Genomic DNA, 22,112 nt, shown 5'->3' on the forward strand with positions numbered 1-22,112 from the left:
GAGAGAGAGAGAGAGAAAAAAAAGGCTTTTTGAAATAAATCTGAGCACAAAACGCTGACGACTAGTCGCTCAAAGACACAACGCCGCTTCCCTTTTCACTTTCAAAAAATGGTACGTCAAACAAACTCCTAGGTTCTCGTATGGTGCTACAGCGCCCTCTGCCGTGCCCTGAGGGAGGAGCAGTTATTCGACGTTCTAGAGAGTTCCAGGTGCATTGTGGGAGCGTCTCCCGGCACCGGTCTTCTTTAGCCTTGTGAAGATGATGGTAAGCGCACTATCATGCCTTGATATCCACCTTCATCTGTCGTCTGAATACCCCAGAAACTATACTTACACAGCTATCATCATAAAATGCATTCCGTTTTCTTGTCATGCAGCGATATTTTCCCAATCGGGCGAATATTTGTTTGTGTAGCTGGCATGATTAAGGCGCTGCTGGCTAGCGAGCTATAGCTAGTGCTGCGTCTTTACTGCTGTGTGCGCTTGAGGTCTTGCGGTCTGATTCTTTACACATACTTTCAGCCAGCAAGGTAGTGGTTTTATTAGTTCGTGATTGTACTGTCGCTACGTGAAATTATTTTGTGTATCTATCCTGATGGATGAAAGCCCCACCTCTTCGTTAAGGATCGCTGGCTAACGGGCTGGGTAGCTAGCGTTAGCGAACCGGCTAACAAATTGTTAAGATATCGAGATGAAGACTAGCTTGCCCACCCAATCACTGGCAGAAATAACTGTAGGCAGTTTCTGGCTTATCTAGTTTCACCTAAGCTATTTTAACAATTAGCTACTCAAACATTAGTAGTAACAATAAGTGAAATATCAGTTAGGCTTAGTTGACCAGTGGTACTTTGCCATTTCCAGGATAAGCCAGCATTAGCTAACACTAGTCTTTGTGGCCGTTCACCTTGCTTATGGTCTTCTGTGGTCATGTAGCTAGCTAGCAAGCATTAGAAATGTCATCTCTTAACTATCTCTAAGAGGACAAATAACACCCCGCCATCCATATTGTCACTTGGCAGTGGCACTGTTGTCAGAAAAAGGCGTCTTCTAATATCAAGCAGTTAGCTGTCTAAATAAATTGTGAATAATATTGCGCATGTACATTTTCGGCATTTAGCGGATGCTTTTATCTAAAGTGACTTGCAATTATGACTGAGTACAACTTGAGCAATTGAGGGTTAGGGGCCTTGCTCCAGTGGCAAGTTGGTAGTGGTGGGGCTTGAACCACCACCCTTACGATTACAAGACAAGTTCCTTAAGCACTGAGCTACCACTGCCCGTGCCCATTGACGTATTCTAATTTGGTGTCCCTTCCCTGCCAGCCCACACCGGTAATCCTGCTGAAGGAGGGCACGGATACCTCGCAGGGTATACCGCAGCTCATCAGCAACATAAATGCCTGTCAGGTGATTGCAGAGGCGGTGCGGACCACTTTGGGCCCCCGCGGCATGGACAAGCTGATTGTGGACAACAGAGGTGAGCATGATACGACACTCTGGACATGTCTGACGACAGGCTTGAGTGGTGTTAATAGGGGGGCTTAATGTGTGTGTGTGTGTGTGTGTGTGTGTGTGTGTGTGTGTGTGTGTGTGTGTGTGTGTGTTCTCACTCGCAGGCAAAGCCACCATCTCTAATGATGGTGCAACCATCCTGAAGCTGCTCGACGTGGTCCACCCCGCAGCCAAGACGCTGGTGGACATCGCCAGGTCCCAGGACGCTGAGGTGATGTGTCCTCCGTTTTGTCCTCTGATCACGAGACTGCTCATTCATGTGCTTCCTTTAGGCTGTTAGTATTTTTCAGATTAAGACATGCCAACGTGTGTACAGAGTAAGGGTGGGAATATCTAGGCACCTTACGGTTCAGTTCTGAGTCAAGGTACCACAATGCAGTTATATTCTTCACGTCCAGAAAACAAAAGTCACTCTTTGTAATTTTCATATTGTCCCTTTTGTTTTAAATGTTTCATGTTGTTTTATGGCATATTTTCAATTACGAGGGTACCCAGTGTCACAGGTGCGTATCACCTTTGTAGCGTAGTCTGAAAACGTTTATTCATAAGCATATATTGAAAAGTTCATATGGGGATTTGTGTATCAATGTGTACACCTTCAAGAGAATCACTAGGCATCTAAAGATTTATTTCTGTATGCAAAAGTCATACTAAAATTATCAATACAAGTCTTATAATATAGAAGGTCTTACAAGTCAACTTATTTTCCTTTTGCAAGTTAATTAACCAGAGAGCCATGACCACTGGGGATGCTTGCAGGCTTGTTAGTTTTTTATGCCCTGTGCTTTTACTTCAGTTTGAAGTCAGTATGGAGCTGCAGTGTGGATAGGAGATGGTTGAGCTGGTGGTTCTCCATGTGTCCAGGTTGGCGACGGCACCACCTCTGTAACCCTGCTCGCAGCCGAGTTCCTGAAGCAGCTGAAGCCGTACGTGGAGGAGGGGCTCCACCCCCAAACCATCATCCGAGCCTTCCGCACCGCCACCCAGCTCGCCGTCAAAAAGATCAAAGAGATCGCCGTCACCATCAAAAAGGACGACAAGCGGTGAGTCTGCGGCCCGAGATTGCATTTGGCAGAGCTGTTTAGTCAAAGAGACCGTGTTGGATTTGAGGCTCTTTAACTGCAGGCAGTCGCTTTGTTGAACCAGGCATTGGCTAGGGTTCATCCAAGGCTGAATGTTTCCTGAGGTTCTCTCTGAGCTTAACGTGTTAAGAGTGGGAGTGGGTGACAGAATGGCTCCGCTAGATCCACGATGTGACACTTTCTCTCCGTTCCTTTGTCAGGGAGCACCGACAGCTGCTGGAGAAGTGTGCTGCCACTGCGCTGAACTCGAAGCTGATCGCCGGCCAGAAGGACTTCTTCTCCACGATCGTGGTGGATGCAGTGATGATGCTGGACGATCTGCTGCCACTCAAGATGATTGGCATGAAGAAAGTGCAGGGTGGCGCTCTGGAGGTGAGGGCGTGGGGTCTGTCGTTACGGGAATGTTTCTGTGTACACGGATGAAAACGCGTGTCTCGCGAGTGGATTCGTTGCATGTGAGCAGCAGTGGTGGTGGTTTGGGCAGGTTGGGGCAGCTGTACTGTGAAAACCATTGAAAAATGACGACCAGTGTGGCACTGCGGGTTTGAAGAAGTGGTCGAACATATTACATCTTTATGCATATCCACATTATCATTCGTTGTTTAATCTTAAATACATGTTTTGTTTTGGTTTTTTAAAAATAAATAAATAATAAACTTTGATTTGTGTGCTACAAATGCAAAATGTGCCAGTCTGTGTGGGGATTTGTGTATTGAGTACATCTTGTGTTAGAGGCAGATAGTAAAACTGCGAAGACCGGTTAAAGAATTGCTGAATTGATGCGGAGTTTGGCTTTTCCCCCAGTTCGTTGATATTCATCGAGTCTTTTGTTTAAAAAGAAAATGACAGCTACAATGTAACTTGATTTTGTAGATTTTATTCTACGCAATAGTCTAGTTTATTCTGATCAAGCCATTAGTAGTTGTATTCGTGTAGTGAGGACTTTGCCTCTATTTTTTGGTTTGTTTTTTCTGCAGGACTCTCAGCTGGTGGCAGGCGTGGCCTTTAAGAAGACCTTCTCGTACGCCGGCTTTGAGATGCAGCCCAAGCGCTACGAGAAGCCAAAGATCGCCCTCCTCAACGTCGAGCTGGAGTTGAAGGCGGAGAAAGACAACGCTGAAGTCCGCGTTAACAATGTGGAGGTCAGCCTCGTTGCCTCCTCTCACTCCAGAAGACCAGGCCACCACGCTCTGGCGTTAGGCTTGGATAGGTCATGCATTTGGCTGGTTTAATCTTTTTGAAAATACGTCAAAATCACGTCTTTGTGCGCGGCCCAGTGTCCGCGTATTTGAGAGAACACACCAAAGATGTGCCATGATCCCAAGATGGATTAGAGCAGAAATACAGCCTTAGATTTGGAGTGAAAATTGTACAAAACCTACCACCCAGTTGAATGCCCTGCTCTGTACACAGCTCATTACTGCTCATAGGGAAAGGTAACGCACTGTGAATTTTCTTGTAGTTGGAAATACAAATAATTCAGTTAAACCTTCTGTCCTCCAGGACTACCAGGCCATAGTGGATGCAGAGTGGAATATCCTGTACGATAAGCTGGAGAAGATCTACAAATCTGGGGCCAAGGTGGTGTTGTCCAAACTGCCCATTGGGGATGTCGCCACGCAGTATTTCGCTGACAGAGATCTGTTCTGCGCCGGCCGAGTGCAGGAGGAGGATCTGAAGAGAACCATGATGGTATGGCAGATTGTTCTGGTCTTCTCCTAATTGCAAAAAGCCCAAATGGCTTTTAGCCAATGTACCGAGAAACATTTTACTGACACTGTGTGTGTAGAGTTGTAGGGGTTTTTGCTGTAGTTGTTGAGTGTGTGCAATGTCTCCTCCAGGCCTGTGGGGGCTCCATCCAGACCAGTGTTGGCTCCCTCACTGATGATGTACTGGGTCAGTGTGAGATCTTTGAGGAAGTGCAGGTTGGAGGAGAGAGGTAAAGAATAGTCAGAATCTTTCTGTGGAGGATTGCTAAATACATGGCCACCTGAAACACTATACCAAAATGAAGCTTTAAGTGCACATTGCTTAGTTTACAGTACATTTGTGTACAGCATCCTCACGTATAATCGCCTGTGCAGGTACAACTTCTTCAGAGGCTGCCCGAAGGCCAAGACCTGCACAATCATCCTGAGGGGCGGGGCTGAGCAGTTTATGGAGGAGACGGAGCGATCGCTGCATGATGCCATCATGATCGTCCGTAGAGCCATCAAGGTGCGTAAGCGCTGTGGGTAACACGTGTGAAACGGCTGGACAAACAAAATATATAAACCGCCTCCTGAGCTTTATCGTTTGTAAGGTGCTTTGCAGGTAAAGAGGATTTAAATGCAAGTTGTTCTCAAGCTGAACCTTTAATCTCATGGCTGCAGAATGACTCCATCGTGGCAGGAGGTGGTGCTATAGAGATGGAGTTGTCCAAGTATCTACGGGACTATTCCAGAAGCATCCCTGGCAAGCAGCAGCTGCTCATAGGAGCTTACGCGAAGGCACTGGAGGTCATTCCCAGACAGCTGTGTGACAACGCCGGCTTCGACGCCACCAACATTCTCAACAAGCTCCGAGCCAGACACGCCCAGGTAAACAGATACAGGTGCACTCACCTTGGTAACAAAGTAAAAGTAATTGCCATCTCACACACACACACAACTGATCATGAACTAGCTGACACTGGCACCTAGCATTGAGACTTTTATTCTGCAGGCTTGCGATCCATTATTATTTTTATTTTGTCCACTAGAGGGCACCTGCAGTCAGTATCCAGATATCTGTCCCAAAGACCCATGGCTTAATCGTACCCTAAAGCTGTACAGTGTGTAAAGCCGATTACTAATGTTTTTTCTGCAGCATTTACAAATGATCTGTGTGTGTGTGTGTGTGTGTGTGTGTGTGTGTGTGTGTGTGTGTGTGTGTGTGTGTGTGCGCGCGCGCGCGCGCACGACCCAGGGTGGCATGTGGTATGGTGTGGATGTGAACAATGAGGACATCGCTGATAACTTCCAGGCGTGCGTGTGGGAGCCCGCCATTGTGCGCATCAATGCCCTGACCGCTGCCTCTGAGGCAGCCTGCCTCATCCTGTCTGTGGACGAGACCATCAAGAACCCTCGCTCCAACGTCGACGCTCCACCAGCTCCAGCTGGTAGGGGCAGGGGTCGTGGCAGGCCCCCACACACCCACTAGAACCACACGTACACACTCCAACCCTGGCCAGCCCAGGTCTTTGGATGTGTAGCATCTGGACTGTTGGAAGGTCTACAGGATGCCGTCAGTTTTAGTCCCGTTCTACTTGCTGACCTATTCGTTAGTCAGTGTCTAAATGTCCTCCTCTTACACTCATTTGTTACAAGCCGTGGAACATGAGACATATCGCTGTGCTTAGTGCACTGGTGATCATTTTGTTATGGGGTTTGAAAGTAAAGCAGGATTTTAACTGGTTGGATAGGTGCAGTTTGTAATAGTCTGAGATGACTTGCACACGTGTGTTGACAGATGAGCGTGTGTGTTTTGGTTTGTTGAAGCACTGATGTTGGACTCCAGTATGTTCCCCTAATGGTCTACAGTGGTCAGTAGTGGAACTAATTTATTGGACCATTAAAATCCTTTCACATTAAATCCTTGTACACTTCATCTGCTTCCTTTTTGTTCTTTTGGTTTTTGTAGGATTAAATGACTGCAGAGTGTTGCTAATTGTTTTTTAGGAGTCATACTGTGTTATATTTAATTGCATGACTCAGAGATGCAGTCAGCACACCTCAGCATGTGCTCCTGTAGCTTACGGAGTAGAGCGAGGTGCCAATGTTGCCAAGGTCATGGGTTCATGTCTAAAGAGGATATGTGCTGTCATACTGACAAATACAAAGTCACTGGATGAGGGTATCTGCCCAATTCTATCAGTGAAATAGTTTTAGGGAGGAAGAATACTAGAAAGGGAAAAGATTAGTGATCTGTTTATAATTTGCATTAGTCACGTATTCAAAATGAATGCATAGCATAATTTTGTTTACTACTTCAATATAAGTTATGTTATAGATGAAATCCAGTTACAATTCACCCTACAAATCTTACAAATCTAATATGCTTAATATAAATAGGGGAGTTGTATACCTCCGTTTCCAGCTTAGGCTGAACTAACAACATTTGACTTACTCCCATTGACATTTTTGTGTCATAACAGTATTTTAAAACGGGCGATTTGTCCTGTAGCCACTGGGTGGCGTCTGTCGCACCCGTTGAGTGGATTGAAGGGGAAAAACCAGCTGTTTAAGTCATGAAAGGCGTGAACATGTTGCATAGTATTAATTCTCAGTTATAGTAAACTTTACAAAAATAAATTCTGAGTGCCTTCCTATAATAAAACAATTTTAATAATAAACTAACATTTTTCGGACATTCACTTAGGACCCCGTATGGATAGGCAGTAAATCGCTCCTGTGGCCAGTCCTTTTCATTACTGTCGCATCTCAGTGCCAGAGGTTCCGTTACATTGACAGGAAGTCAATGGAAGCTCGCATCTGTCGCCCGGTCGCCACATCAACAGCCGTCACCTTGATCTCGGTGTCTCCAAACTGCATGGCGGCCCGTATCTCCCTGCGCTCGCCAGCGCTGTCGTTGGCGCTGCTGCAAGCTGCGGCCGCGCTTGGCTCGGGCAGGTCCAGAGTGATAGCGCCACACTTCCTGACCCCGGGGTCTGTAATGTACACTACGTCATCGGTGTTGCTGCAGTAGATGTTGATGATGATCTTCCTCTGGCCCAGCCGCGCAGGCGTGTAGCTCCGCCTAACCACCTCGCCCAAAGCCACCGACTGGTCAACAGACACAAAGCGATCCAGTATGTCGGTGCACCACTCGCGGCCGTCTTTGATGAGCAGTTTCTCGCGTGGATGACGGCCTTCGACAAAGCGGTTTAGGACCCCGACGCCATACGTTAATGGGCAGCGGCGGACGCGCACCACGGTGGGGTCCAACCCGAACAGCACTGCCCCCTTCAGGATGGTCAGACCCACGTCCTGGGGGATGATAATGCGGCAGTGGTGGCCCAGTGCATTCTGGACTGCTCGCTGGAGCATTGGCGACTCTGCGAAGCCACCCACCAGGAACAGGAAGCGCACACCTTTAACTTCCTCTTTCTGCATAAGGTCCTCTGTTAGAAAAGATAAAGGAGTTATGTTGTTATCCATAAACGGATAAAGTGTCGCTCACTTGTGTTCAGCTAACGTCAAGTTGCTCTTGAATGTTTAGCTGTGTCTTACCAATGTGTCTGATGATGTTGTTTATGGTTGGCTGGAACAGCTCGTTCATGGCCTCTGTTGTGAGTCTCAGCATCCCTTGAGAAGACCATTTCACTATATTCACTCTGAGAGAAAGACAGAGTTCAAAACATTGAAATGAAAATGCATGTGTTTGGATTAGAGATGAAAATATAAATATTAGGTAGAGAATGTCATGTTTTATTTTACGATATTACGAAGGACATTGTAAAGTAATAATTTTTCAGTCCTATCATATGTGAACACAAACTATGCTGTATCATTATATATAATTTAATATCTTGAAAAATACACAGTAAATCCAAATGTATCTTATTTTATCATACTTCTTGTTGAATACAAAACACACCTGCTTAATCCTCACAAATCCACTTTCACGTTACATCAAGAAGCTTTTCTCCTGTGTAAGGCTGAAGGCAGCCACCCTACCTGGGACACAAACCCAAGACTGACAGGAAATAAACGTGAGCTCTGACCACCTGCACAAAGAGCCAGCTTTCTGGCGCAGCAGCCGGAGCACGCGTTTAACCTTCCAACCACTAACTATGCCTGCAGGGATGAACGAGCCCCGCCCCTGACCCCACCCTGCCATACTTGCTCCTGCGCAGTGCTGTCTCCACGCTATGCCCACAGTGTCTCTTGTAGAAATCGATGAAAGAGAAGGGCAGGGAGATGTTGAGGGCCGCCACCCTTCCTGGAGCCGCGGTCCGCTTGCGTGCTTCGAAGGCGATGGTCAGGTCCACCCAAGCAGCCGGACGCTTGGCTTTAAATGTTTTGATGAAATCAGTCCCGAATATCCTGCACAGCATGGCCTCAAAGGCAAGGTCTACACCTACTGCGCCGTAGGGCCCCCCTGACACACAGATAAGAGTGTTTCTGCGTCATAGAGCATCCTGACACACAGATAAGAGTGTTACTGTGTTGTAGGGCCCCCTGACACTCAGATACGTGTGTTACTGCATCGTAGGGCCCCCTGACACTCAGATAAGTGTGTTACTGTGTCATAGAGCCTCCTGCCACTTAGATAAGAGTGTTACTGTGTTGTAGGGCCCCTTGACACTCAGATAAGTGTGTTACTGCATCGTAGGGCCCCCTGACATTCAGATAAGAGTGTTACTGTGTTGTAGGGCCCCCTTGACACTCATATAAGTGTGTTACTGCATCGTAGGGCCCCCTGACACTCAGATAAGAGTGTTACTCAGCTGTGCTTCCATGAAATCAGCATTAGTCTATACGATGTATAACAAAGTTTCTAATAATAATGTATAATTAACTATGATATTGACCCGATGAATTCTTCAGGTACAGATTCATATAGTTTCATGTAGTTTTTTGCTTGCTTGCTTTTTTCTGACTTGACAAAAGTGCTCAAAAAGTTATTGGTTGACAGGTCATTCCATAGACTGAGATGCTGGATACATTGGCCTGTGCGTATAAGGCGTTTAATGCGTGCAGTTTGGTTGTAGTTCCTGGTCCGCCCACCTGAGGCTTTGTATAGCTCCTTCAGCGTCCCCTGTCCCTGCTCAATCTGATGGACAGTCAGGTCCACTGTCCCGCCTCCACAGTCTGCCACCATGTACTTGTCACCTACACAAACACACATGCGCCATCGAGGGGCTCCGTTAAACCGCCACTAAGGAGTCTCCTCTCAAAATGCTTACTTGTGTATGACCAACTTAAATGAGTTTAAAAAGGCTTGAAGGTGGCACTAGAGAACGAGGGCTGGGGATGATGGATGGAGGGATGGAAGGCCTCTCAACACCTTCATTTTTGTTTATTAAAGGAAGGTTAGAGTGATCAGAAAGAAAACTGTAGAGGAGAGAGAGGGAGAGAGATATGCCTTGTTTATGCTAACTCTTCAGGTCATGGTGTACTTTTGCACGAACAGATGGACTCTGCTTCATACTGTATCCCTCCAGAGGTGATTGGACATCCTCACATCCCATTTATGTGTGTGGGTGTGTTTCAGGCAGGTGAAAAGGTCTACTGGTCACATGTCTACTGTAGCTCATGACCATAAGGGACAAAATGTATGTCTGCGCTTGGTGTAAGATGTTGGACCACAATCGATATTTCCTTGCCTCTGTCTCTCCCTCACTCACTTGTTGTTCATCAGCAGGAAACATCTGGTTTTGCACGGCTGATTATTTTGACCCTGGACCTTCTCAGACAGCCTGGCAAAGCTCAGCAGGACTTACACATACAAACACGGCAATACACAGAGCAGGCAGCCATTGACAGTAATAACAAATGAGTGGCTTACTGCAATGTGCAATCACAATTGTAGTGCCAATTGTAATTGCTGTAATTGTAATTTCATCTTTGTAGCCACCCTCCATTTCAAACGATGCAGATTTTCTGAAGATAAAGTGTAGATAGTGTGGAATGCGAGGGTCTGTAGGTCCATGTCGGGTAAAGTGTAGCTGTAGTAGAACTTTTTTATACACACGCTTCCCATTTTAGGGATGTGAGAGGAATTGGGCATTTGGCTGCTCTGTTTCTTCTTGGCCAGCTGTACGTCACGCTGAATGTCACTGCATCGATAAGTCATGCACAAGAAATTTAATGGCTAAAGAGTTATAGATTAGCTGTCTCTTAAGATGAGGACCAAAGAATCCCCAATGGCAGTAAAACAGACTGAAGCAAGGTTGGAAAATCAGAGCAATCAAAGACACAGACCAAACATTAAGTGTGGCAAAACTAACTGTTTTGTGTAACTAATGCAAGGTAGTGATGCTCTCTACTGCTTGAACTGCTTCCTTTCTGGTTTGGGGGGGGGGGGGGGGGGGGGGGTGCGTAAAACAAGTGAACATGGCTATTTGCTCTGGTTGGCTGGATTGACATGTTGAAATGAGTGTGTTTTGGCAGTCTGATTTGTGTAAGTTGTATTACGGTTATGCACATACAGGTCTGATTGCAGTTCTGGTCAGTGTTTTTGTAAATAAGCCAAAACATTCCTGCTCTCTGCAGTCTTCAGGCTTTAATCCAGTCCTATAAATCTCTAGTTGCCTCTGAACTAGCCCATATTGGCCTATTAGATGTGGAATTTTTTTTGGTAGCATGGATCTATGTGTTTTTCTCTCTCATTCATTCATTCATTCATTCATTCATTCATTCATTCATTCATTCATTCATTCATTCATTTCTTTGTTCATTCATGCACCCAATTACACATTTTATTTCTCTGGATATGAGTGTGCTTGTTTGTGTTTCTTACCTGTCTGCATTTCTGACCACAGTTCCCCAGTTCCACTCTCTACAAGGAATGTTCGGCTGTGCCTGGCCCTGCGAAGCTGTTCGCGTGCTGCAACAGACACACACACACACACACACACACACACACACACACACACACACACACACACACACACACACACACACACACACACACACACACACACACACACACACACACACACACACACACACTACTCTTTAATCTGAGAACTACTAATCACTTGCACATGGCCTCCATTAACAACAACCTTCATACAGCACCAAGCGAGGGCCTGAGAGGGGGAGGGCTTCTGGAACAATAACAAATCCTCTTTTTAAATGAACATGAGCACTGTGTCCCTTTTCTGCATGCAACCCACTGACCTCAGCATGGCCGATCCAGCACACGCAACAAAGCCAGCGAACAGTGTGTCAGTCGGAGCAGCGGTTTTACAGTACACGTTTTCAGGTTGACCTATTCAGCAAAGCTCGTGCTCCGTTTCGTTCTCCTGGCCGAGCCTGAGCACCTTTATTCCAGTGGGAGAATGTTTATTGTGGCTGTAGAACAAAGCGTTTCCTCACTAGTTATATTGACTAGTTATATTGACTGTGTTCCTCAACCGCTAAGGTAAAAACTATAGTGCCTAGATTATTCCTGGAACAACAGTATGGGACAGGCTCTGCCATTGTTAGCCATATGTCTTTTTCTTGGGGTCATAAACCTTTTTTACGGTCTAATCAGTGATGCTCATGCTATTTTTTCCATTATGGTTATAGTCTCGGATTACAAGTGCTGTAATTAGCAATCAAAGCTGACCTTTACACCATTATAGTAGTCAAATGATCATCTGCCAACCTGGGTTCTTGTTCTCAGTAAGAAAAGAGTAAGGCAAGCACACGAAGGCAGTCGAGTGGTCCCAGAATTCCCCCTGCATGTGCCAAGTTTTCAGAGCAGAGAAACCTATACTGCTGCTTGCTGCCTCAGCCCATGTCTGGAAACCATTTACAGCACGAAACAACATTTAGGAAGAAAGAGAAAAGGGAAAAATGAAATTTGGAATGTAATCACTTCCACACTGACGTCACTGGAGCTGAAAGCAGCGGAAAGATCTTTTACTTTTGTAGGAACAGCAGAAAAGTCTCTCTCCCCTTCTCTCTGTTTGTGTGTGTGTGTGTGTGTGTGTGTGTGTGTGTGTGTGTGTGTGTGTGTGTGTGTGAGGGAGGGGGAAATACACACATAATTGGGACTCTGTTGGGTATGCAGTACTAGTATGTGTATGTGCTCAGGTAATCGAGGGGAGGCATACAAGAGTAAAGGTGATCGAGGGGAGGCATACAAGAGTAAAGGTGATCGAGGGGAGGCATACAAGAGTAAAGGTGCTGAGCAATTTAGGATGGCGTCAGCGTCAGACGAGTTGAGGGGTGATAGACCTGAGAGCTGCCTTTACAATACAAGCCAGTTCTTAAGGGGAGCAGGCGGGCACGGAAAACAGTATGACCGAACAGGCTGAGATCAGGCACCTTGTTTCAATTACACTGAGTGCATAAACCATCGGTGTGTGAGCTGGAGGTTTGTGCACATTTTGCACGGTTAGCATAAATGAGAAATCCAGAATGAATGATGGTCTCCCTTCTTTAGGAGCGATTGCGTAAACAAGGTTCTGGGGGTCTTATGACAGACACTGATGATGGTTTATTTTGATGTACCCTCAGGGATAGTAGATCTGTAAAGAAAATGATAGCGTTGACCCCCCCCCCCACACACACACACCACCAATTTCATTCTCTCTCATACTCTATAACGTGAACCACATGCTGTCTTACTGTACCCCTTTAAAAGGATCCCCACAACTCTTTATCTGAGGTCACATCTGCCTTCTCACACACACATACCAAAGAAGGAGAACAACAGTTCCACTCCAAAACCACAACCCCAACAAGGGACGAAAGCCCAGCTTTATTTTGCAGACCCTGGAGATGTTTTTTGCATCTTATGGTAATGTAGGAAAGCGATATGCTCTGTTGCACTGTAGCCTTGTCTAGAGCCCGCCTTGTATAATAATGTTTATCACTGAGAGAACATAAAAAGTTGACTGGGGAGCAGGAGCAAAGGGTTCTGGGAATCAAAGGGTGCTCCATTACCTTGCCTAAAGCTAGAGTCGAAGGGGCGGGACCCATCCTGGTCTAGGCTGTTGGTTATTGGTCGTTGGCTGAGATCAATGAGCTGGTGTAGGCGGAGCTTCCTGCAGTAAATGGAGGCAGCTTCTGGCTCAAGGGCAATGAGCAGCTGTTCATGAGAGTCTGGAGACACCAGACCTGCCTAGAGGGAGGTTGAGACAGAAAGAGCAAGACATAGAAGTCACGAGCATCACAAGCGGAAAGGCCACAGTAATACCCACTGGTACCTGAAACACTGAGCTGCTTCACTAAGACCCACGCGAGCCTGCGTAACAGGATGTGTGGTTTCTGGGGCAAGCTGAAATAACCAGTAAACTGCCAGAGAGGGCCAGAGCCAACTGCCTTGTTTTTCTCCGCCTCTTACCTCTATCCCCCCACCACCACTCCCTCTCTATCTCATTCGCTTTGGTTTGGCGGGAGCAGGCGGGGCTTCCTGTGTTTGTACGCCAGTCTCACTCATTGTTCAGGCCCGAGACACTGGCGGGAGGAAACCACGCCCCTTTCGGACCCAGTCCACTACCAAGACCCCAAGAGAAGGCAATCATAGTCAGAAATGCTGGAATGGAAGAAGCCCAGTGCATGGTGGAGGTTAACGAACGCTCACAACCTGAATGAGCTTCTACAGTGACTAGGGAAGATTTTTTAACATTTAGTTTAATGCTTATTACATTGTAATAACATCACTTATGCAGAGCGACATTCTGGTTAATAGTGTCTGCTTAATGCTAGTTAATATGTTCGACATCGCTGCCTGGTTTACACCTACAGTCATAGATCACACACAAGGAACTACTCTGATTTTCACATCGGCGGAGTTGTTTCATAATTTAGGAAGGAATCTAGACGCAGTGGAATTTCAAAGACAAATAAAAGTTCTAGATAGTTGGGGAATTATCCAGTGTTAATGAACTCTTACGGTGTTCAGTTTCAGTTGATTTGGTACTGCTAAATATACTGTGTTGTTGTTGACTGCAGTAAGAGCAATGCCTCTTTGATTTAGCTCATAATACCTTTGGGTGGGAAATCTTATTGACTAAAAACAGACCAGCACATATGATGGATGCTGAGTCACAGTGGCGTCACGAACACATCCGCACACACACACACACACCCTCTCCACGTTCTCACCGATGCGCAGGAGCGATTAGACTGCAGCATTCATTTCCACGCACACACACGTTTCCTGAAACCTCAACTGCACACTGTGCCTTGGGTCGATAAAACTGTATTTGTGGGTGCTGTTTCTGTGTCATAGAGAGGCACTGCGTGCGTGTGTGTGTGTGTGTGTGTGTGTGAGTGGGAAACCAAGAGGCAGGTGTGTATGCATGTGGGTAGGTTGTATTACCAGGTAAGCAGCCTCCCTCATAAACTGCTTGGCTGGTTGCCTCCACACAGCTGGAACTGTGATGACCCATCGCACCTCATCCCTCTGCAGCAGTGACGAAGACTGGTCCTTCATCTCCTAGACGTACACACACACGTGCACACACACCCGCGCGCACACACACACACACACACACACGTGCACGCACACAGACACAGCCTTTAAATCTCCTTCAGCTGCACAGAATGATGCACTACAGGCACATCTAATCCACATTCACTTTGTCCTGCTGACACACATAATCAAACACACACACACACACACACACACACACACTCCCACACACATTCACAGGCCCTTATGATCCCTATCTAAGCCATAATCAGATCTGTACTTCTGTGTGGTCAGAGCTTTGGCTGAAACCTTGATGCCAGTATTTACTCAGAAAGATGGCTGGAAGACCAAGGTTGACCCAAAGCAGCCATCACTACAAATCACGCACAGTGTTCGTGAAGCCCTCTGCTACAGTGTGCACTTTTATTTGGAAAAAGGAAACGCTTTCTTAAGACTCCTGTTTCTGACCTTTATGGTCTTTTATGATTTTAATTAATTTACTCTCTGTTTGTGAGCATGACAACACTCTAGAGAGAAAGAGAGAGACTGTCTTCTTTACCTTCAAAGCATGTTCCCGGAAAAACCTTAAAGCGTGCGCAAAGACCTCAATGGCCCGAACTCTCTGCCCGCTCACTGACTCCAGTTCTGTCACCATGGTAAGGTCCTGCAGGAAAGCAGGACAAAATTTAGCAAAAATGCTTTCAGCCACTTTCATTACTCACCCTCTCACATTTTCCTACTGAACAATCCGATACAAAGTCCAGCCATATTTCTCTTCATAACGCTGATCACTGCATTGTACACACTAGACATTGTGGGCTGGTTTATGGCGACTCTCACACTGGTGCTGTGGATCTTCATCTTGAACTTGTCGAAGTAGAGCCAGTGCCGAGCCTCCTCTGGATCCAGGTCGTGGTAACTGTCTCGTGCCGCAAAGCCAAAACTGTGAAAACGCAGGTCTGGGGTCAGCAGCAGGCATGTCGGGCTCTTCTGATTGGCCACACCGGGATCCCCACCTTCCCATCGCCTGTGGAGATAGCAAGGTAGAGCTGTCAATAAATAAGACAAGTGTCCGGGTGAGGTCAGGGCACACTGCAAGTGTGGTGTTGTGTTCTCTGTTGATTCAAACTATCACAATTGTCCAGTGGTGTTTACTAGAACAGATATGGTGCTTGTGTGGGCTTGTGTCCTTATGTCATTAATGACATAAGTTACATGTAGTTACAGGTCGTTACCTCATCATATGAATGGCTTCAGGGTCATCTGTGAAACTGAAGGCATAACCACTAGAGGTGGTGCCAAAATCAATAGCCACTACTACAGAGAACGGCCGGGGAGGTCGTGGTCTCAACTCAGTCCTCTGCAGAGGGGGCAAGATCGAGGGAGACCAGTGGAAAAAGGAAAGAAAGACGGTGAAATGAAAGAAGGGATAATGAGTTACAAAATAAAACGAGGAAACTTTGTGCGTTTGTGCGTGTGTGAGTGTGTGTGAGGTGTGTATGTGTGTGTTTGTGTGTGTGTGTGCGTTTGTGTGTGTGCGTTCGTGTTTGTGTGTGTGTGTGAGTGTGCGTTTGTGTGTGTGTATGTGTATATGTGAATATGTGTGTGTGTGTGTGTGAGTGTTTATGTGTATGTGTGTGTGTGTGTGTGTGTCAGTGTGTGTGTGTGTATGTGTGTGATTGTGTGTGTGTATATGTGAATATGTGTGTGTGTGTGTGTGTGAATATGTGTGTGTATGTGTGTGTGTATGTGTTTATGTATGTGTGTGAGTGTGTGTGTGTATATGTGAATATGTGAATATGTGTGTGTGTGTGTGTGTGTGTGTGTGTGTGTCAGTGTGTGTGAGGTTATAGGCTCTCCATCTCTGCCTGGTACTGATACAAGCAGCTTCCTCTCTCTTCTTCCATTCCTTTCTGTCTTCGCTGCTTTTATCTTTGTCTCCAGCACTGTAGAAAAATCTAATTCCCATATTTCAGACTGCGTGCTGAGTTTGCATGTGCTCCTACCTCCTGAAGCTCTCTGGAGGTAGTCTCAGGTTTAGAGCCTGTTTGAGCCTACCACAGAATACAGTGTGTATAAAGAATGCGGGATGGACCCAAGATAGTTGTGGTCTAAAGACCACCTAGTGGGCACTAAGTAAAGAAACATAATTGTAGACATGTGCTAACTCCACTTCCTGCTTGACTACTCCTGCTCTTTAAAGCACGCAGAGGTTGCCTGTGTCCCAGGTCTGAGCTGAGGCTTTGCACCTGTACCGGGGAACAACAGAGGTGTGGAGGTTACCGGGTAGAGGCATACCGGAGATGGGGAGGGGGTGATGGGGGCAATGCTGCAGTCGTTCCTGGAAGGAGTCGGAGAGCTGGAATGTGACGTAGACACAGATGCATCCTCACCTGCGAGAGAGAAACCGTCCACAAACAGGGCAACGATTGCCAAATGGCTGCAGAGCTCATAATGAGGTCATGACCATTGTCAAAGAGAATGTTCTAGATTTGTTCTCTACACGCGTGCGTTAGATCAATCCAAGTTTGGCATTTGGTCATAAAATTTTTAACGTGGTGTGGTGAAACTCAGTAGAGTAACATTAGAAGGATTTCACAATCTAAAAGTACTTTTCTCTTTTCTTATATGGGAAAATAGGTTCTATAAGGGCATCTCGCAGATAAGAGAGGTATGGGGTATGTACGTAGTGACGGCATGTCACACCCCCATATTAGGAGTCCATACGTGCTCTCTGTCATCCTCACCAGAGTCTACAGCAGCCTGACAGGTGCGATTAATGCTCTGCCCGTGGGCCTTAATCGTGGGAAAGCTTTCAACCCCTTTACACTAAAGAGGCTCATATCAGTCCCAAGAACAGGAGACATCAGAATACAGCATTCCAAGAATTCTGGAATTCCAACATTCTTGAAAGGCTGCAGCAGGAAATGACTTGATGCCTGGCTCCTCTGTTCACCATTCTGATTATACCATCGTCATAAAGACCTACCCATGCATAGAGTTTCAGAAACTTTGTGGACCGACACATGTAAACACAATTAAACACATTAAACACTCATGGGTACGAATGGAATGTTATCAGACTCAAAAACATAAGCACACACACACACATTTTTCCAGACAAGGAGAGAAGAGATAAGGGTAGAACCACACCCATGTCCAGCACAGACATAGAACAGAATGGAATGACCAGAACATGGCGTGAGTACTATAGTTGGGGTTGTGTTGTTAACTTTTGTGTGCTGGTTCTGTACTACGTGCTGTCAGTGTTGCTGGTGTGTGGTTGCAGGTGTCTTGTTGACTTTTGTTTCTGACTTCCTGGTTCTCCTCATAAAGACCTCAATTTCCACTCAGGAATTTTATTGCAGAAACCTAAGCTCTGGAGCTCTGGTCTGAAACTGAAACACTAGAACTTCAGTTTGTGGGTAGTTCCTCTGTAGTTCCAAATTCTTCTAACGTTTATAAGCATGGAAACTCCATGTGACATAACATTTCAATACTGAAACCCAAAATGTTAAATATGGAGCTAGATCAAAGATCAAAGTTTGCCCTGTTTTTAATTGCTCTTGTATTTGTATTTATGTTTCTAACATTCCCATTTCACTGTGAGTTGTACTGTGTATGACTGTGTATGTGACAAATAAACCAAACTTGAAACTTGAAACTTAACCTTTACATCCCTCTGAATGCCTGCCTTTTGTAGTAATTTTCCAAACTTTAAACACTGGTACTTCTAACAACACCTTCAGATTGTTGCTGTATGTCTGCACGCCTGTTAGACTGAACACTGAACACAGGAATATAGACGAATGAGAACCTGCTGCAAACATGTGGGTTTATAAAGTAGCATTGTGTGAAGATGTAATAAAGTAATAAAGCGTTGTGAAGTAGTAGAGTGGGAGGACGATACCTGGAAGCTGGAGGCTGGTGGGCCCAGGGTGCATGGACTCTGCCATAATGCAGGTGACAGGGCCTTCCCAGCCTGAGAAAAGACACACCGAAACAGTAAAGGAATTATGATTGCAACTATAATGCAAACTCGTTTTAAACTAACACGCTAGGCTTGGAACAGCAGGTAAGGTTTAATAAACAGTATGACGTGTGCACATAAAAATCGTGCCATGTTCAGCTGCTTCTATTCACACATACCCCACCCCCACTCCCACCCCTCCTCGTACTCACACACACACACAGAAACACTACCCCGCACATGTATCTTTTACCCACATTTTCTCCTGTGATTTCTCCCTCAGTTCAGCTGGTCTCCCTTTGTTACCCCTCTCTGACTGTACATTGCTTGTGGAGATATATGGTGGGGATGTAATGGAGAAGAATAATAGAATAAGAATAACATAGTTTTCCTTTGAATAGAGAGATGGATGACAGAGAACCCTAAACATGCTTTTACAGTAAGTGGATCTGACTCTCCAGCTGGTCTGATCTGAGTCTCTTGTTCTGTATCGTCAGAATAGAGAATTAAATTCCACATCTGCTTCCCTCCTATTCCAGAGACAGTTCAGCGTCATCTTCAACAAATATTTTGGGTGTGTGTGTGCACATAAACTTGAATTCATTTGTATTCATTTTTGTACATTTTCTATACAGGACTACGTGCACCTTTATATGTATATAAATGCTGGTATAGTCAGCAATATTTGTTTTCAAAGTCTAAATATTTTTTTTCATAATCTGTAGAAAGTACAAAAACCTTTTTATCTTTTTGATTATGTGACATCCCATGTCCTAAAAGAATGTGTGTGTGTGTGTGTGTGTGTGTGTGTGTGTGTGTGTGTGTGTGTGTGTGTGTGTGTGTGTGTGAGACAGTCACAGTCATTTTTCCACACCATTAACAACAGCCACCTGTACACACAAGCATACCCACACTCTGTAGGACATCTATTGTCTCGGATTCTGAACTTTTTCCTAAAATTCCTGCAATGAAATACAGGTATCTTCAGTATCACATCTGCCAGTTCACGTCCGCTCTCCAGAGACAAAAACATAAACCAAAAACAAATGCTACCCTGAGTCTCCGTTTATCATCCATTCTCTACTGCTATAGTATACCACATACCAATCAGAGCTGTCAGCCCCAAGTGAGTCTATTCACACAGAAACAGTATAGAGCAACCAGTGCAGAGGAAGGAAAGGTTGTTATTCATGTGCTCCAAGATCAATGTGTAAATACAGGGGCTAAATACGGCACAGCATACGGGTGGAAGGACTCCACCCTTCAGACATTTATCTCTAAAACACACTCAACACAAAGAGATAGAATCAAGCTTAGGAACCTCTGTCATCACTGTCGTCAAGCTTCAGCCCACTGAGAGAGTGTCCATCACCTTCCCAGTTCACCTTAGTTCCCCTCAGCTTAAGCCTCACCTAATACAACCTGAACTGTTCAGCTGTTCAGTATTACAATCTTCACGACCATTAATACTATTATACAAAAACACACAGTGGCCACAATCGCAAAAAATCCAGCTACACATACTACTCACCCATGGCAGGATCATACAGCACCAAATCATCAAAGAAAAAGTTGAATGATTATAGTTTCAGACCAATTTATCGCTTTCAGACCACTGTGACTATAGACCATCAACTCACCCTTGCACTGAACCAATGATCTGCTCTTGCTTGACCAGAGCTCCCCTCTCAGTTCAAACTGTTGTAGAAGTGCAGAGGGCAGAGATACTGAGAACCGACAGAGATGCTTCTCGGCTCTGTGGTGCTCAGCAGTGATGAAATTCCCAGCTGGAGATTTCAGCAGTGCTGACAAAAGACAAGTAGAATGAGAGTGCACTCAGAGCACTACGAGATGGAACAATTCCAAAAGCTTTCCAAACTGCAGACCAGCCCAGGGAGAATTCCCTCTCTCTCTCTCCTTTCACGGTCCCTCCTGTGTCTGTATCCAGGCACTCAATCCCTCAACTGCACTGGAATGTCAGGGAGGAAAGGGTGATAGAGAGGGAGCTACACACACACACACACACACACATGCGTACACATATATTAGTTGGCTCTGGAGTTTGTTGTATTGCATGAGAGAGGAGGGGAAACTGACTTCACAGGGGAACATATTCAATGACCAATGACTGTGTGTGTGTGTGTGCGCGCGTGTGCGTGTGTGTGTGTGTGTGTGTGCATGTGTGTGTGTGTGTGTGTGTGTGTGTGTGTGTGTGTGTGTGTGTGCATGTGTGTGTGTGTGTGTGTGTGTGCGTGCATGCCTGCAGGAGGGTGTTTGAAGTGCTCTCCCTCCCTCCACACCCCCTGCAACAGCTCCCTGTTCCTCCTTCTGCTCCCAGCTCCCTCGGTTTACTCTTATTCTCTCCATCTCTCTCCTGCTTTCTCTTTCTCCCTCTCTCCCATGGTCTCTCTTTCTCAATCCATGTCAAAAACTTGCCAAGTGTAAACTTGCTGATTTCCATCTTTTTATCAAACTGAGAATTTTATCTGCTGCTCTACTGTGATGATGACTCCAAATAGTCTCCTTCTTACAGGCCACATTGTAGATCAGAATATAGCTGTTTAATCTTCTAGCAGAAGAATATGTATTCAAATATGTAAACATTGTACATGACCATAGATAAAGGAACTATTTGTTAACAATTATGCATATGAGCATATGTACTAATCGACTCTCTCTCTCTCTCTCTCTCTCTCTCTCTCTCTCTCTCTCTCTCTCTCTCTCTCTCTCGCTCTCTCTCAAACACATATACACACACACACATAGAGACATACACAATCCTTACTAATATTTGAAAAAGGCATTGGTAAGATGTCAGAAGTATGCAGGAGGAACCTTTCAGGATTACTCACTCTCTCTCTCTCTCACACACAGACACACACACACACACGCACACACACACAAACGCACATTCACACTCATGCACTCAACAGCCTGTATGGGTTGCACAGTTTGGTCAGATTTCCAAATCAATTTATTTTGGCTGAGTCTGGAAACCATTACCAGTGGCATCATGAGGGGCCCTGGTGAGGGGTCCTGTACCCCTGGATCTTCCACCCGGATTTTCTTACTCTCGCTTTTCCAGCCACCTCTAGACCTGCCTTTTCATTCCTTTCTTTGGAATAGCATTTTTGTTTGGTGACTTGCTAAAATTATTCTACAGCTTGTCAACTATTCTTCAGTCTGCACTCTTTTTATACATCATCAACAAATTACAAGACCATAGTCAAAAGCAATACTCAGCTATTACCCTTGTGAGGATAATAAAATGCTGTCATTTTCTATTTCATTGACTCATTGCACTAGCATTCTGTTTTAGTCATTTACATTTGTAAACAAACAGACTTGCCCTCTTCCCCATTGGCTTAGACTGTAAGTCAGCAGGTCAGGTGACAGGAAATGCTTGACATAAACTACCTACTAAACTTGTGCTGTACCACAAACCAGGAA

General features: G+C 45.5%; 2 protein-coding genes across 3 annotated transcripts; one reads left to right on the forward strand and one right to left on the reverse strand.

Annotated features, from left to right (window-relative positions):
* Nucleotides 1-178: 178 nt before the first annotated feature.
* Nucleotides 179-6,205, forward strand: cct7 (chaperonin containing TCP1, subunit 7 (eta)). The gene is made up of 11 exons (XM_027000611.2): nt 179-265; nt 1,323-1,476; nt 1,616-1,722; nt 2,376-2,554; nt 2,794-2,965; nt 3,571-3,735; nt 4,097-4,285; nt 4,435-4,532; nt 4,678-4,810; nt 4,966-5,172; nt 5,540-6,205. Exons 1-11 carry the CDS (start codon nt 260-262, stop codon nt 5,771-5,773), a joined length of 1,644 nt encoding a protein of 547 aa, XP_026856412.1. The 5' UTR covers nt 179-259; the 3' UTR covers nt 5,774-6,205.
* hspa12b (heat shock protein 12B) lies at nt 5,905-20,675 on the reverse strand. 2 transcript variants are annotated; one of them, XM_027000610.2, is made up of 13 exons: nt 20,303-20,675; nt 18,603-18,674; nt 16,991-17,085; nt 15,928-16,052; nt 15,533-15,719; nt 15,252-15,356; nt 14,600-14,716; nt 13,219-13,396; nt 11,078-11,164; nt 9,343-9,447; nt 8,455-8,713; nt 7,843-7,946; nt 5,905-7,733 (listed from the first exon to the last, which is right to left on the reverse strand). In XM_027000610.2, exons 2-13 carry the CDS (start codon nt 18,646-18,648, stop codon nt 7,072-7,074), a joined length of 2,070 nt encoding a protein of 689 aa, XP_026856411.1. In that variant the 5' UTR covers nt 18,649-18,674; nt 20,303-20,675; the 3' UTR covers nt 5,905-7,071. The 2 variants fall into 2 exon arrangements, with proteins under 2 accessions (XP_026856411.1, XP_026856410.1); XM_027000609.2 differs by lacking the exon at nt 20,303-20,675 and adding an exon at nt 20,194-20,274.
* Between the last annotated feature and the right edge of the window lie 1,437 nt (nt 20,676-22,112).

This window comes from Electrophorus electricus, chromosome 19 (genome assembly GCF_013358815.1).
Source record: "Electrophorus electricus isolate fEleEle1 chromosome 19, fEleEle1.pri, whole genome shotgun sequence".
Taxonomy (NCBI): domain Eukaryota; kingdom Metazoa; phylum Chordata; class Actinopteri; order Gymnotiformes; family Gymnotidae; genus Electrophorus; species Electrophorus electricus.